Here is a 17,942-nt window from a genome sequence, read left to right on the forward strand (position 1 = left end):
AAATATGATATATGTGACCCTGGACCCTCTTAAGTAGCACAGGTATATTTGTAGCAATAGCCAAAAATACATGGGTCAAAATGATCAATTTTTCTTTTATGCCAAAAATAATTAGGATATTAAGTAAAGATCATGTTCCATGAAGATATTTAGTAAATTTTCTACCATAAATATATCAAAACCTTTATCAAAAAATTTTGATTAGTAATATACATTGGACAACTTTAAAGGTGATTTTCACCTTTCAGATTTCAGATGTACAAATAGCAAGTTGTATCTCTGCCAAATACAGTCCTATCATAACACATTAATGGAAAGCTTATTTACTCAGCTTTCAGATGATGTATAAATCTCAATTTCAAAAATTTGACTCTTATGACTGGATTTGTGGTCCAGGATCACATATTAAATATGTTCGAGGTAACCTAAGGATAATTTTTCCCATTACGCAAGCCACTTTGTAAAGTAACGTCATTTAAGTGCAAAAACAAAACTCCCATAAGATCGTACTTTGTGCACTGTAGTTCGTCCCCTGCTCGCGGTAAAATTCAATGGCGTTGGCCGCGTAGATCAAACAGCCCCGCGAGGCCTCTTCCAGTCCGCTGCCTCCCCCGTTCGGCTTCTCCGCGCATGCGCGCATGCGCGCCTCCACATCCCGAGAGCCTTCAGTACGGGGTTTGTGTGTTGAGCCAAAAAAATACCGCCTTCAACAACAACGCAGCTGAAATATGGCTTTTCATCGAAATGGGACATAAAATACGGCTTTCAGGGGAGATAGGGTTTCGTGAGACAAACTCCCGACCGCATTTGTGTTGGTCTTTGTGCGCCGCCGATGGTAGATGGTATCCAGCGAGCTGTATCTGGCAGAGGAAGACGACGACTCGGCGAGTAATATGAAGGAGATGATCGGAGGCTGCTGCGTCTGCTCGGATGAGAGAGGCTGGGCCGAAAACCCCCTAGTCTACTGCGACGGTCACGGCTGTAACGTTGCCGTCCATCAAGGTAAATATAACCGCCACGCAGTTGCTTTTCTTGATGACCGGGTTACTCGAGGCTGATGTTTTGATAACTTCCCTTCTGTTGTGGTTAGAGAATTAGCTTAGCTTAACATAGCCTAGCTTAGCCTTAGCTCAAGCGAACAGACAGTATGACCTGAGTTTAACCGCTGGAGCGTGTTTGTGTTATTGGGATGACGGTTAAGGATTTTAAAACATTTGAGCGGTTAATTCGCGGTGTTTTTAAGATGTGACGGCTGTTGTGAAGCAACGGCTTGCCGAAGGCCCGTTGGAGTGCTAATGTTATGTGTTAGCACTAGCTCTACACGTCTGTAACAGCATGTCGCTCGTGGCTGTTCATTATCTCCACTGTTTCAGGACCAACAACGTGTCAGTCACAGCTATGGAAACATAGATGAGTCACACTCAAACAAGCTTTGTAGGTCATTGCAGACTCATTTATGGCTAGTCAGCAAAGCTGTCAACTAATCCTGAGACTCTCAGGATCTTGAGTGTTTTCTCCGCGTGTAGTTATTTGTCTTTGGATTGAATGACGCTTCAAAGGACACAGTTTACATAAATAGTTTGCGTACATAAGTATCTTGGCTCCTTGTAGGAAACTCAGTGGGTGCAGAGAAGTGAAAGAGAAAAATTAAGCCAAAAATGTAAAGATGACAATATTCTGGCGTGTTAATTTCTTTTAAGAAATGTTTTATCACTCATACAGCGTTTAACTTCAGATGTGTAATATACTAGAATTGGTGTCAGCTGTCAGTGCTTTCTTCAGTGTCTGTTTTGTAGGTCACTGAAGATGATCCACTACAAATGGGTCAGTTGTCACCTGTAGACTTGTAGACAGATGTTAGTGTTTGGACAAGCTAGCTAAAGACGTGTTTTTGTATTGGTTGACTATTGTGACCTTGACAGCATTTGCTTAGTTTGTTGCCTGTCATTGATCTTTTCTGATAAGTGGAAACTTACCATTGCATTTGCACAAAAATATCCATAAAGCACAGATTGTAATTCTCGCATGGATCTAAAGTCTCTTATTCAGGGCTTTATTTCCTGACAAAAATAAATAGTCAATGATAGTTTTTCTATTTTTCAAGTATGTGACCCCAGACTGCAAAACCAGTCATAAGGGTAATTGTTTTTTAAATTGAGATTTATACATGAATATCTGAACAAATAAGTATGGTTTGTTAGGATAGGACAATATTTAGCAGAGATACAACTGTTTGAAAATGTGGAATCTGCTGGTGCAAAAAAATCTTATATATTGAGAAAATCACCTTTAAATTTGTTAGCAATGCACATTACTAATCAAAAATTAAGTTTTGATATATTTACGGTAGAAAATTTACTAAATATCTTCATGGAACATGATCTTTACTTAGTATCCTAATGATTTTTGGCATAAAAGAAAGATTGATCATTTTGACCCATGCAATGTATTTTTGGCTATTGCTGCAAACATACCTGTGCTACTTAAGACAGGTTTTGTGGTCCAGGGTCACATATATAAAATTTGTTTTTAAATATGTAAATAAACATGCAAAGAGCTTTGTAAGTGGACCAAAAGAGATTCTCTTTGCACTCTTCTCTGGCCTTGATAGTGAACTTGAATCTTTTTCGTCCTCTTAACTTTTCATTCACACTGTTGTTTGTTTAGAACTTGATTCTAAAATGACAAAATGGGCATTATGAGTGAACCTCACTTTAGGTAAAAACAAACAAAGCTCATTTGAAACATTCGTATGTAAGACAAAATTCTGTGGAACCAGTGACACAAGAAAACATGCTGCATTTTTTTTGTCTGTAAAGCAAGATATAATCAAATGTGTTTTTCAAGCTCACGTCTGTGCATCTAAGCAACAGCATTTCCTGTCAGATGTGTTACAAGTCACTTTCCACATGACTTACCCACAACTGTGCAAAACTTACCCATGTTTAGCCGATGGCGGGTTTTAATTTCATACCCTGATGTTTTTGCACCAGGCGTACATCTCACACATTGCTCAAAAAAATGTAACACTCTCACATGTTAAACTAGAAACCTGACAGGACGAGATAGTCAAGCTGTCAGGTTTACAGTAGTTGGAAGCAAGTCTTTTCAACTCATCTGTCCTTCGCTCCTGTTGTTTCAGCATGCTATGGAATTGTCCAAGTCCCCACAGGCCCCTGGTTCTGCAGGAAATGTGAATCACAGGAACGTGCTGCCAGAGTGGTGAGTTTCCTCATCTTTATATAAATCTTTCAGGCTATCTGTTTTGCTGGAGCCCAGATCTCCTTCCTCTTTTTGTATATTGTGGATTTGTTTGCAGTTTCCATGTGACAGATGATATTATTTATAATTGATACTTTGAACCGGTCTTACAGATTTCACTTCAAAAGCTTTGGTAGCCAGCATGAGGGACATATTATAATAAACATGGTTGAAGGCCATGCAGAGGACGTTTAGGCATTCAGTGAAATTTCTGAGTTGTCAGATCAGAATACAATGCATTTAAGGTCAGGTTATGCATGCAATTAAAAGTTGTTTTTTACTCCCCCTTGAGTAGTTGTAATACTGTATTCTCTTCTTTCTTTTTCAGATCACATAAGGAGAAATTTAAAGAAGTGTCCCGCTTGCATATATAATATCAGTGAATAAAAAAGACACAAAAGTATCACAGAATAATCTCATGCAACGCATGCCTTATATTCCAAGTGTTCTGGAGGTCTGCATCAGAACAAACTGAAATTGAATGTATTATTCAGCAAAAATCCTGTCTTTGGCCGTTGTTTTTGTGCACGGTTGCACAGTCATGAGATCTTTGGTTTGTTTTTCACCAAGCCAACAGAACACTTGGAATATGCGATAGTGTTAGATATTGTGGGACTATTCTGTGATATTTTTCGCATGTTTTTAAAAAAGCTTGATGTTGGCCACTATTCACTACTATTATGTGGGTGCACACATGCGTGATCATCTCGACATCTCTTTAAATTTCTCTCTTTGTGTTCAAATGAATATTAAATCATAATTTTGGGTGAACTATCCCTGTAATGATGCAACAGGCACATGAAATGGTGATGAGATCACTTACCATTTACATATGGACTATTCAATTCTGTTCAATGCATTTGGACAATTCTAAATATAATAAGTAGATTGTTAAAGTTTTAATAAAAAAATAATCTAGAAGCAAATGAACGAGCCAGTTCAAAGTAAAGCAAAGCGTCACTTGTTTACTGCAAACAAATTATCAATGGTACTTGTTACATTGTTGCCTTTTTATCATTCATAAAGTGTATATGTTTGTCTATGGTTGTTACAATCATATTTTTTCACAATATTTTATTTCACGGTCTTGTATTGATGCCTTAGATTCATATTAAAGAGCAGCTAATATGGTATTTTAAAGTGTCTTAATATTATGCCGGAGTATACAATGTAAGCAAATCGTGCCCACAGCTAAAGTTTAGCTGCTAAACTATAAACACTTCACCGAACATAGCGGAGGATACATTAGTCGAGTGCTAACATGACTAACTGATGAAACAATACAGTTTGTAAACCAAAATATGTCTACCTTTTTTTATTACTAAACAAAGTAATTAGAGTAACGAGAGTCGACACATACTTAGGAAACAGTGGGTTCACAACAAACTATCAGAACTGTTTCAGTAGAAGTAATATCGTGGTTTACCTGGAAACCTAAAGCTGCACTAGGTATACAACGCATATTAGCACAATTGAAAATGTAGCCAGTAAAGGGCGTTTAGAGTCAAATCTTTTTTTTTTTTTTTCTTGAGAGACAATATCTTTATCATGCACTTGTTTAATGAACGTTGCAGAATCCTTCATTTACATTGAAGGATAGCAACGTTACAAACTGCAAAAAAGATATCTTTCGAAAGCCCATATGACTTGCTCTTTAATATTTTGAATTTATTCATCTTTGCATTCATATCATGTAATTATGAACCAGGTTGTCCATGTGGGACTGCACTTCGTCTGTGTGATCTTTTAAAATGCTTTAAGTTTTTAGACATTTGCACTTAAGATTTTATGAAAACCGTATAACCATTCAGATATCATAATGTCTGGAAGTGGGCTGAAGTGCTTAACCTTAAATCATATATATACCACTGTGTACTGAACAAACACCTGGTTTGTATGAATGCCATGTATATAAAAACAATATGACTTGGCAGGACTCTTAGTCCTGTATGTATAACAGATGTTATCAGACCTAATAGTGAGGTATTACACTGAACATTTTCAACTTGTCTGAATGGTAAGAGGTTTGAAATATCTTGAATTGAAAATATCAGATTTGTACAAGAAGCCTCTTTATGGCTCAGGGTCATATGTCTTTATCTATCATTTTATTGCTGTTTTGTGCAGCAATTTGATTCATGTAGTAATATAGCGATTACATGCAAATAATAACCTATGTAATAAATATGCCATTACATGTTGTTTTAATATTTCTGCTTTTTTAAAATGTTTTTTTTTTTTTTTCTCACACAAGCACAAGTACAGTTGAGGTCAAAAGTTTACACCCCCCTTTCAGAATCTGCAAAATTATTTTACCAAAGAGGGATCATACAAAATGCATTTTATTGTTTATTTAGTACTGACCTGAAAACAATATTTCACATAAAAGATGTTTACAAATAGCCCACAAGAGAAAATAATTAAATTTATAAAAATGTCCCTGTTCAAAAGTTTACATTCCCTTTATGTGAAAGTAATTATCTTAAGGTCAGTACTAATTAAACAACAACATGCATGTTGTATGATCCCTATTATTTTAAAATAATTAACATTTTGCAGATTCTGAAAGAGGATGTAAATTTTGTCCTCAACTGTAGCAAAGTTTGAAAAATATTGGAAGTAACATATTTAAGAAAACACCCATTTTGTTTTAATTTTTGCCATATGTTTATAATGTGTTGTAGTCAACTGTAGTGCCCTAAATTATTGACCCTGTTTCTAAAAACATGCTGTAGCTTAAAATAAAAGCCATTCTGGTATTTATAAAATAAAAGATGGTGGTTGGGGTAAAGGAAACATGAATGGTTTGGACAGGCAAAGTTGTGTTGGCTTTGAGAGCTCAGCATTTTGATGGCTGTGCATGTGACCTGTGTGAGCTGACAGGTAGCCATGAAACCTAAGTGTCAGTTTAGAGCAGAAGAATAGTGGGTCACAAGAAGGGCAAACCTGTTACACAACCCATCATGTGGCCGTTTTTGTTGAAAGATCCAGATTCGTGCCAAAACAAAGCATCCCACATAACGCCTTTTATGAGGTTAGAGACATTTTTCAATGCCAGCTGCTCTCATTCTGAAAAGAAACAGGACTTCCCCTATTTTTATCCACAGGTTTGTCACCGCATTTGCCACTTCTAACAAAGATTTGTGAAAATCATAGCTTGCACTATCAGAATGATTTCTTACTGGAGCATTTCTAAGCCTTTTCCCAAAGCATAATTATGAAACCAAGTTTCTACATTTGTCCTCATACCTCCACTTACTAAAAATAAGCCCATTTTTTTCCCATTTGTGCCCTGCTCTGCCACTTCATTCCCAAAGATTAAAGGGTGGAGGGGGAAAAGGCCGAGCTGGCAGACCCCTGAAGGAGGAGGACTGTCCACCACCTGTAACAAAGAGGAGGAGGACAGCAGACTGAGCAGAAGTTTAAAAACCTTGAATATAGTGGTATGTGGCAAGTAACGGCATGGTTCCAAGCACAATGTTATGCCCCAATATCTAACCCTGTTCAAGGCTTTACAGTTGAGTGAAATGTCATAGTGTTTATGCATGATATGCTGATGTGTCGGTGCCCATTTCTTTAGGACACTTTCAACCATCTCCACTGTTTTTGTTGTTCAAAAGCGGTAGTAGTTGTGTTATATTCACAGGGTTTTATCATGTCCTTTCATTTGTTTATGTCTAAACCTGTTTTTCTCCCATAGCAGAACCGACCCTATTTTATCCTTGAATATAGAAGCAGCTCTTCAGGGATGTTTTCCAGCTCCAGTCAGCTATCAAAGGCGCTTGTCTACAGTTTCATTGATCAGTTTTGCCAAGATGCTCTGTTCTCTAGTTTAAAGGGGGAAAAATGATGTCTAACCCTTAAACTCTGCTTTAGTTTGATGTCCATGTCAGAAGTAGAGTTCCTGAAAGCCTTCAGAAAGCTGTGTCTGGCTTGCAGATGGTCGGATGGAGTGTGGATTCATCTATTTCTCTTCTTTTCACAGAGGTGCGAGCTGTGTCCCCACAAAGACGGAGCACTGAAACGCACAGATAATGGAGGTAAGACTGTTTTTATTTTGCTCTTGCTGAGGAAAAAACATCTCTCGCATTAGGCCTACTCTAAATGTTGTCGACAAGAATAGACTGCAGTCACACAGGAGCTAAATATAGGCCAGTAGCGTAAAGGATGTTAGACACAGCAGCCGTTGGTAACACATATGGCTGCTGTGCACGGTTTTGCACTGCTCTGTAGTTTTTTGATGGTTGAGTGTGTTTGACAGATGATATTTTACTAAATCCTTGAAAAGTAAACCATTTGTTGGTTTAACAGTTACACTCAAACCAAAATTTATTCAGATACCTTGAACATTTCTCACATTATCACAGTTTATTCACTGTAGAGTTGAGGTCAAAAGTTTGCATCCCCGTTTCAGAATCAAAATGTGAATTATTTGACCAAAATAAGAGGGATCATACAAAATGCATCTTATTGTTATTTAGTACTGACCTGAATAAAATATTTTGCACAAAGGATGTTTACATATAGTCCACAAGAGAAAATAACAGTTGAATTTATAAAAATGACCAGGTTCAAAAGTTTACATCCCCTTGATTCTTAATAATGTGAAAACAGTTTGAATTTGAAGATCAGGGTAAATTTAACTTATTTTAGCCTCTGAAGGGCGGTATTTAGGCAAAATAAGATCATTCTTAATTCATTGTTTTTCCTTCTGGAGCTTCAGTGAGCGTTTGAACCTTCTGTAAAAGTCGCACACGAGTCCTTCAGCTGTTCTCAAAGTGAAAAGATGGATCTCAAAATCAAACAGTCATTCTTGAAAAAGGTTCAAATACACAAAAATGCTGGAAAACTAAAGGATTTGTGGGACTTAAAGGATTTTTCTGAAGAACAGCAGATAGTGTAAGGGTTCAGGACAAACAAGAGACTCATGAAAAACTATCATTAACAGGGCTCGAAATTGCGACCATTTTGGTCGCATATGCGACCAAAAATTAATCTGTGCGACTTCAAATTATATTTGGAAGCATTTGTGCGAGTGAGAGAAATGAGTGTGGTGCGACTCGGTTTCGAAACTGTCGCTAGCCGAACTACTGCACAGACTGCTGTGAGCTGATACAGTGACGGTTTCTCCAACATTACATAACTATTTAAACTTCATCTTCATATTATTACCTTAAATGCAGATATTATGCAGGAAGGGCTCACAAAATCGCTAGCCCGACGTCCCGGGGCTACTGTGTTTCCAGTCGGGCTACCAGAATGTTTCACCGGACTGTCAGACGTACTAAAGTAGAGGACTTCTGCAGGTCCTTAAAACTCCTCAGTTTATTTGTATCAAATGTAAGGCCATAAAAAGTTGTAAATATGTAAAATAGTATAAGAAAAGTCTTGATTATAAGTTTAAGAGACGGAAAGACAATCGCGTTTGGGTTGGATTAATCTTCAAAAAGACAATGATGTCATTGTATAAATATGTGCACTGCACCTTTCAAAGTCAAAACGTGGCACAGATGTCTTTATATGAATGTATCTGAAGGGAACCAACTGTCCTCAGAAACGTGTCCTTGGCATTTTCATTTCATGTCTGATAAACAGCGTTAGTGCTGATTTGTGTACAGCCGTTACTAGGGAAACCGTAATATTTCAGCACTACTAAAGCGCCCCCTAGTGACAGAATTAATTTTTATTTCCAATACATTTTTTCAGCTGTTTATGGTCAAATTATTGCAATTATCGATCCATGTGTAAATGTGAAAGAAGTTAATGTGCCTTTTAAAAATCTAAACAATTAAGTAATACTAATGTTATATATCTTATATAAATATAAGAAATTATACACTTGATTTATCCCTTTTAATGGTATAAAGGTTGAAATGCCCTTGTATTAGATATTTTGTGCCTGTATCTGAATTATAAATCATGTCATTTTATGGCTTAATATTCTACTACTGTACATTGTCCAACCCCACTCATACTGTTCATTTAACTTGTGCAGCTCTTAAAAAAAGGGTCATAAATTGCCTTAAATTGATATTAAAAAATTCTGCAGCTACACTAAATGGTGAAATAAAATTCCTTCCTTGGTATTTGTTTATATTTGTGTATTGAAAACATTTTTGATTGACATTTAGACTCCTATCTGATTTTCTATATTTAATTTTTTTTTATTTTTTTTTATTTTTTTTTTTGGGCTAGTTAAATTAATTTTCAGGCTACCAAAAGAGTAACTGCAGGAATACCAGACATTTTGACATTTTGCGATCCCTGAGCCGTCAATCATTCCCTGTCACTGACACTGTGCTCCGCTTAACTTGGAACCGGACGTTTTCTCTACCAAACCCTGTTCCGGCGTTGCACAAACTGCATTGCAATTAGGGGTGTGTAATATGACTATTTTTGTTATTGTGGACAATTAAAATGTCTCCACAATCTGCTTTTGACGAAATATAGTATAATCAAGATCGGCGCATAACCAAAAAGAAATTGGGTGCTCCTAAATTTTTTGGGATGCTCCTAACTTTTTGAAGTTGGGAGCACCAGTGCTACCAATAAAAAAAGTTAATTTCGAGCCCTGATTAAACAAAAAACACAGCTGTGGATCATTCAGGTAACAACACAGTATTAAGAATCAAGAGGATGTACTAAATAAACAATAACATGCTTTTGTTTTGGTAAAATAATTAACATTTTTAATGATTCTGAAAGGGGGTGTAGACTTTTGACCTCAACTGTAGTTTACAAAAATGGTAATAAAATGTGACAAATTCAAATTCATCTTGATAATGTCTGATAACTTTGATAGGAAGATGTGTAATGGATTACAATCAACCAAAAAGTCGGACAACCATTAGTATGACAATATTTACCCAACTATCAATACTCTCTTGAGCAATTACCATTCATTTTGTTTAGTCTGTGGTGTAAAAAAGGTCACATTAGCAATGACAGAAAAAACACTTGAGCAAAACATGGTCAGTTTTACTGGCAGTCCACTGTATGAAGAAGTTTTGGGTAAAATATGTGACATTGGACCACAAAATCAGTTATAAGGGTCATTTAAAAAAAAGAAGAGAGAATTACATCTTCTGAAAATTTAATAAATAAGCTTTCCATTGATGTATGGTTTGTTAGGGTATGACAATATTGGCTGAGATACAACTGTTTGAAAATCTGGAATCTGAGGGTGCAACACAAATCTTTTTGTCCAAATGAAGTTCTTAGCATATTATTAGTCAAAAAAATAAGTTTTGATATATTTACAGTAGGAAATATCTTTATTGAACATAATCTTTACTTAATATCCTAATGATTTTTGTCATTTGGACCCATACAGTGTATTTTTGGTTATTGTTGCAAATATACCCATGCTACTTACGACTGGTTTTGTGGGCCAGGGTCACATATGTCACAATTTACTTTTAGCTATCCTCATTTACATAAATAAACTGTAGTGTCCCGCACCCACTAGTAAAAAAAAATCTAAAATTCTATCTGGTGTCTGAATAATTTTTTCATTGACTATTATTACCTCGACTACAAGACAAATGTCATTTTCAAATGGGGAAAGTCAGCCCAGTTTTATTGTGAGGTGACAAAACGAAGGAAGCTCTTGAGAGTAACATATGCTCTGATGAGGACGACACCTTTCTATTTTTACGCCTCTAATGAAAATCATTGTAAAAAAAAACAAAAAAAATCTTTTGTATGGAGTATTTCACTGCTATCCTCTGGCAGTTTTAATTATCACAGAAATGTTTCTGTCAAAAGGGTTTAATAGTGTATCTCATCAATAAGCTGTTAATTAGTCAAAAATATCTTCATGTGTCTCACCCCAGTGTAATTGAATTTAGAATGCAGTATAATATTGCGATGAATAAATGCAGACCAGTTTTTCTACTTTTTTTTCTAATGTCTAACTGCTTTTAAATTAACTAAGAGTTTTATGTTTTTGGCACATAGTTTTCAGATTTTATCTGCTTATTTTTTAAGTGATTGAGCAAAGGGGGTTAGGAAGCGTGCGTGTTTATCTCTCTCACCTTGTTTTTATGGGTGGGCGGTCTCAGCGGGGTCATTGTGGGGCTGAGAGGAGTCTCCTCTTCTTCATGCTCCGGGTTCACGGCAAGGGCAGCTCAGAGACTGTAAACATGGCATGGGACACAGCTGCGGGACCATGCCCCATCTTTAGGGGTGGTGAGCTGTTTAACGGCCATGAGGGAAACATCATTGCCCCAGGCTTATGATTTAGCCGTTTCAGACCATGTAATCTCTCTCCTGAATTTGTTAAGGCTTTTGAAATTCTTTGAGATAAACATTCCACATTCTGTCGTTATTTATGAGTAGGAGTGACGATTTCTGAAACATAAATTTCAGAAAGTATTTGTATGAACCAGCAATGATCCCAGAAGTTAGATGTAGGTGTTCAGGATATCTTTAAGGATATCTATACGTTTTCGGCCATCTGAGGAGTGAAATTTAGCAGCAGTGACCAGACCAGCACATGGAAAAGTGTTTACAGGTGTTACTTCTGTTAAGTTATGCAAACAAGAATAATCTTAAAAACAATGGAGCAGGGAAATAAATACAAACTGAAAAAAATGACATCCCTTTCCTTCACATGGAGTTCATAGACCAGTTTTTGCCTCCCTGATAGTCTTTATTGTTCCTTTAATCTGAACGTTTTCAACTAGAATTTGCAGAACAAGATTATTTGAGTACTTTATGCTCAGCTAAAGACTTCTTTGGCAAATCATTCGCTTTTTAAGTGTGCCACCCTTCTGTCTGAGGGGTTTAGAAGTTCTTTGGGGTGTGCTTGGGTTTTATTGCCTGGTTTTATAGGCTTCTGCTGGATTCTTGGAGGGACTTCAAAACAACACAACCCACCTCCCTGTCCCTTTAGGCTGGGGTCAAAGACAGTTCATGGGTTCACCTTTAAGTTTAGGCCTGTTATTGTGGCCTTATGCTGGATAAACGCATCTAATTAGCTCATTTCTTTTAGGTTAATTTTAACTTGATATCAATAGCGTCTGCTCTCCTAACATACACATATTGCAGACTAAGGTCATTAAATCTAAATCCTTGCACTTTGGGGGTTTTGTGGTTAAAAGACAGCTGATGTGGGAGAAAAGGTGATATATGATATAATATTTATGTAGTGTGCTTGTGGCTGACACCCTATTGTTGAACACTTGGTCTAGACGCTAGGCAGGAGAGAATATGCCTCTGCCTCTTCCAGTCCTGGGTGTTTCGTCTTTGCGGTCACACTCAGCCCACATGCTTTAATAAGTGTTTTTCACACTGCGGAGGAAGCCAGGCGTGCCCCATAGGCATGACTATGAGCAAACAAATGACCATGGTCATGAATAAATTTGAAAACAATGACAGAAAATATGTTAAATGTAAGCGACTCCTTTTTGGCAATATCCATCTTTTTAATGTCTTCATTTTAATAAAAAATAATATTAATAAAAATAGCTAGCACAAAATTTATAATAATTTAAATATTTGTATTCTTAATAATAATTTTCAGTGTAATCTAATTGTTTTACATGAAAAAGTAACAAATTAAATATTTGTAAAAAAATATATATTTTTTAATTTAATTATTTATAACAATAATAATAACAATTTTAGCAAGTTGTTTGCATTTTTTTTTTACAAATACTTTTTTTGCTGTTAGATATATGAAAAAGTACTAAATTATATTTAAATAATTTGTAAAAATAATTTCAGAAAAGAGTTTCACTTATCCATTTAGAATAATAATAATGTCAGCCAGTTGTTTTTTTACATATTTTTTTTTGCAGTTAAACCCAGTTCCATATTCACAGCAAGTTTGCGTAGAAATAAAATATTTCAAAAAGTATGAATTAAAATAACAGTGGCACAAAAACTATAATAATTAAAATATTATTATTTATGGTAATTTTAAGTGTTATCTAATTGTTTTAAATGAAAAAGTACTAAATTATATTTAAATAATTTGTAAAAATAATTTCAAAAGTTTGTTTCGTTTATCCATTTAGAATAATAATAATAATTTTACCCAGTTCCATCTTCACAGCAAGTTTGCGTAGAAATAAAGGACTAGGAGTAGTTATAAAAATAAGAATTAAAATAACAATAGCGCAAAACAATCATTGAAATATTTTATTATTAATAGTAGTTTTAAGTGTTATCCAATTGTTTTATATGAAAAAGTACTAAATTATATTGAAATGTGTAAAAAAAAAAAAAAAAAAGTTTTGCTTATCCATTTATAGTAATTAATAATAATTTTAGCTATACTTTACATATACTTTTTTGCCGTTAAACTAAGTTCCATCCTCACAGTGAGTTTGCATAGAAATAAAGTAGTTAAAAAAAATTTAAATTACAATAACACAAAACCAATAATAATTTATTTTAATATTTCTATTATTAATAAGATTACTTTTAAGTGTTATCCAATTGTTTTATATGAAAAAGTACTAAATTATATCTAAATAATTTGTTAAAAATAATTTTAAAGGTTTTGCTTATCTATTTATAATAATAACAAGTTTATTTATTTATTTATTTATTTATTTATTTTTTTGCATTTAAACCCAGTTCCATCTTCACAGCAGGTTCACGTAGAAATAAAGGAATAATTCAATCTTAGCCTCTTTAACATCTACTGATCATCTGTCTTGTGTTTTGTTTAGGTTGGGCCCATGTGGTTTGTGCTCTTTATATCCCAGAAGTGGAGTTCGCCAACGTATCTACCATGGAGCCCATTGTGCTTCAGTCTGTCCCTCATGAGCGTTATAATAAGGTGAGTTCCCCAACCACTGAAAGACACATGCTGAAACTCTGGATATCAATAGGAAAGCAAAGTCTCAACATAAGAGCCTCATAAATCAGCTCAACAGTGTAAACGGTATGCATGTAAGGACTTTAGGTCTATACTGTGAATGTGTTTTCGTAAGGGACCAAGTGCTACATTTATCAATTCTAGATAAACACAGAATGTCACCATTAATTCTGCACCAAAGCTGAATGAATGAAAACTGAGATCTTTGTTGTGGGAATTTACACATACAGTCTGAAAATGAAAAGAACCATCATTTCCAAGCCTGTTAAAGTATTAAAAGTCATGGAAATTGTTAGAGTGAATATTTTAACTGATTAAATACTTGCAGGTGTAAGTTTCTACTGCTGCTGGTTGAATTCCTGCGCATCACTGTAACTCAAGAGTAATTGCAAAGTCCAAATGTTTACATGTTAGCTTAAAAGTTTTTCGCTCAACCGTGAGGGTAAAGAAAACAATGTTCAATCAAGTACTAATGGGATATGCCATCACGACACCATTCTTTCATTTTTCATTTGAAAACCTAATTATGTTTTGTTTTCTATGGATGCCCTTCAATGCAGTAGATAAGTAAAATACAATCAGTTAGTGTTGTATGATTTGGATTCAGTACTGTGTCTGATGACTCGCAGGACTAAGGAGCCAAGTTTAATCTCATGCTTGAAATAGTGGGTTTAAAATCTGGGATAAAATAGATTCAGCTCTGTTGGTAATTGAGTCCTCACTGTGAGCCAATTTAAAATGGCATGGTTATCAGTTGCCTAATAATCGAGGCGCTGGGAAGGGCGGCTTCTGAGAGACTTGTTAAATTGGTAGAGCCTTCACGCTAAACAAGCTGTGGGCCGTGCGGCAATGCATTATATACCATAATAACTGCTTTCTGTATGTGAAGAATCACTTTTGTGACTGCCTTTTTTCCATCTAGACATGCTACATCTGTGAGGAACAGGGCCGTGAGAGCAAAGCTGCTACTGGAGCCTGCATGACATGCAACAAACATGGCTGCCGACAGGCCTTTCATGTCACATGGTGAGTGTCAGAGACCTAATAATAATTTTTAAGTTTTAGTTTTTCTGGATTGTTTTTTCCATTTGAATTTTTCTAGACTGTTTTAATGGTTCAGTTTTATTAATCAAAAAGCATATCGAATTAATTAAAATCTTGAATCTTAATTGAACAGCAATTTATTAAAAGTTTAACAAAACTTACATTTTTAAGGCTTTATGATTTAATTTTTTTTTTTCTGTCAAATTTATTTTTATTTATTTAATTTTCTGGAATCCAATTGTAATGGAACTGTTAATAATCAAAGCATCTCTAAATAATTGATTTAAAAAAGCTAATTATAACTATTAGTAATATATTTGTCATAGTTTTGTTACATTAAAGCAAATTTTTATTTTGACGTTGCTGTGAAGACCTTTGAGTTTCGGTTTGTATATAATATAACAATAGTTTTCCTCACAAGAAACGGCAAAATGCTCATGAAGTGACTGTAGAGCAGTTCTAAAGATTGTTTATGTGTTCATGTACTCCTATTGAGGCGTATGTACTATGCGAAACATGTTCATCTGCCATTCATTCACACTGAGACACACAGAACATTCAGGATTTGTATTTAAATAGTATTTTTACAGCTTAATATTTATTGACATTTATAGACACTAGTCGATCCAATCCATGTTTTGATTTAAGTGTACTTGAACTACTTTTGATTTATTCCAGGGCTGCACGATTTTTTGAAGACGAATGTATTTTTTCAGTAAAGCTGGTTGCGTAACCAGTAGTAAATCTCCAGCAGGTGCTTTCAGATGGAGCAGTATTTAGTACGCAGAGCTGTAGTAGCTGTAGCTGTAGCTATCGCAGACAGTTTAATCACGTGATTATGAAATCAAAAGAAATGTTCGCGATAATGACAGCTTTTTGTGTAGCTTCTCAGTGAACTACGGCTCTGTGTAGCAATGCTGCTACATCTGAAAGCATTTAATAACGTGTTTTTGCTCTAAATTCATTTCATAACATCAGTCGAGTGAAATAAATCCTTCTGTGAGATGGTGTGGCTTTTTACACAAAATAAGGCACGCATAGTAAGCAGTGATAAAGGCTTTGCATTATTATATACGCTATTATAAGGAAAATTATAATATGAACTCAGATAAACCATACATTGTCATATTTGTGTGTTTATTAGTCACATTGAAACAAAAAAGGCGGTTAAATCTTCTGTTTATTCAGCTGCCGAGATATGCGATTTCTTTTCGATTTATCGTGCAGCCTTAATTTATTCATACAAAGTTTGCCAAATTCCAGGTTATACAGTAAATTCCATTTTTATGACAAGATTCCGTCTGTGTGTTATGCATCACAGAAATCATAGGGCCCTACTAATATTCCAGTCATTAATTATGCCATCTGTTAAATGAATAGGAATAAAAATGGTAAACACAACAGACTTTGTATCAATTTATTATTGTACTTTGCATTGTGTTTTTGAATATAGCGCTCAGTTTGCTGGACTGTTGTGTGAAGAACAGGGTTCAGATGCTGATAATGTGAAATACTGTGGATACTGCAAGTACCATTACAGCAAACTGGTAAGAATCTGCTTTTTCTAAACTATACTGTACCAACTATAACACTCTGGCACGAAGCACCACTCGTGCAAATCCCACAGCGTTTATCTTTTTGATTGGTAATATTAGAGAAATTCTGTCATTTTTAATTAAGGCATTAATGATGTCCAGGCTAATTATGAATAAGTTGCAGTACTGGAAATAGGTATAGTTTCTTTAAGTGAATTTTAAAATGTGCAGGTGCATATAGATGAGCTCTTCCTCAAAAGTTTGAGGTCAGTATAATTCTTTTTTTTAAATTTATAAATTTTTTAATATTCAAAAGTGGTGCGTTAAATTAATCAAAAATGATGTTGAAGCCATTTATAAAGTAATTTTTGCATTTCATTTGCTTTTACTCAAAGAAACCTGAAAAAAGCATTACAGTTTCCATAAAAAGATTAAGCAGCACAATTTCAACTGCATTTAAGAAGAAGAAATGTTGTAACACTTTACAGGTGTCAAATGTTAACATTAGTTAACATATTAACTAACATGAACGAACAATAAACAATACATTTATTACTCTATTTATAATCCTTTTTAATGGTAGTTAATAAAAATAGTCATTCATTGTTTGTTCATGTTAGTTCATAGTGCCTTAACATACGTTAACAAACACAACTTGTGATTTTAATTAAATTAGTAAATACAGAGATTAACATTAACTAAAATTATTAAATGCTGTAGAAGTGTATTGTTCATTCTTAGTTTGTTAACTAATGAAGTTAACTAATGAACCTTATTGTGAAGTATTACCAAATTGTTTCTTGAGAACCAAATCAGCATGTTAAAAAGATTTTGGAAAGATCAGAAAAATTCAGCTTTGCATTGCAAGAATAAATAATATTTTAAAATAAAAAAATAAATAAAAGCAATTATGTGAAATTGTAATAATATTTCACAGTATTGCTGTTTTTACCGTATTTTGATTAAATAACTGCAGCTTTGGTGAGCATAAGGAGCTTCTTTTTTGAAAAAACATTAGAGAATGATTGTGATTAATTGCATTGAAAATAAAAGTTTGTTTGTGTTATGTATTATGTGTATATAAATATACACACATCTATATATTAAGGAAAAATATGTTAGATTTATATAAATATTTATATCTGTATATAATATAAATTATATATGGTTACACTATTTTAAGATGTTCTTGTTACAGTGTAATTAAGTACTGAGTAATATTAATTAACTACATGTACTTACTATATGGTTAGGATTAGGGTTTGGCTTAG

General features: G+C 34.6%; 1 protein-coding gene across 4 annotated transcripts in view; it reads left to right on the forward strand.

Annotated features, from left to right (window-relative positions):
- Positions 1–662: 662 nt before the first annotated feature.
- The window catches only part of mllt10 (MLLT10 histone lysine methyltransferase DOT1L cofactor), a 67,121-nt gene continuing 49,841 nt past the window's right edge, over positions 663–17,942 (forward strand). For all 4 annotated transcript variants that reach the window (XM_073830522.1, XM_073830524.1, XM_073830523.1 and 1 more), the window contains exons 1-6: positions 663–1,002; positions 3,143–3,222; positions 7,247–7,301; positions 13,944–14,053; positions 15,015–15,118; positions 16,590–16,683. In XM_073830522.1, coding sequence (XP_073686623.1) covers positions 840–1,002; positions 3,143–3,222; positions 7,247–7,301; positions 13,944–14,053; positions 15,015–15,118; positions 16,590–16,683 — 606 coding nt within the window. In that variant the 5' untranslated portion in view covers positions 663–839. The remainder of the gene's footprint in view (positions 1,003–3,142; positions 3,223–7,246; positions 7,302–13,943; positions 14,054–15,014; positions 15,119–16,589; positions 16,684–17,942) is intronic.

Source organism: Garra rufa, chromosome 24, assembly GCF_049309525.1.
Source record: "Garra rufa chromosome 24, GarRuf1.0, whole genome shotgun sequence".
NCBI lineage: Eukaryota > Metazoa > Chordata > Actinopteri > Cypriniformes > Cyprinidae > Garra > Garra rufa.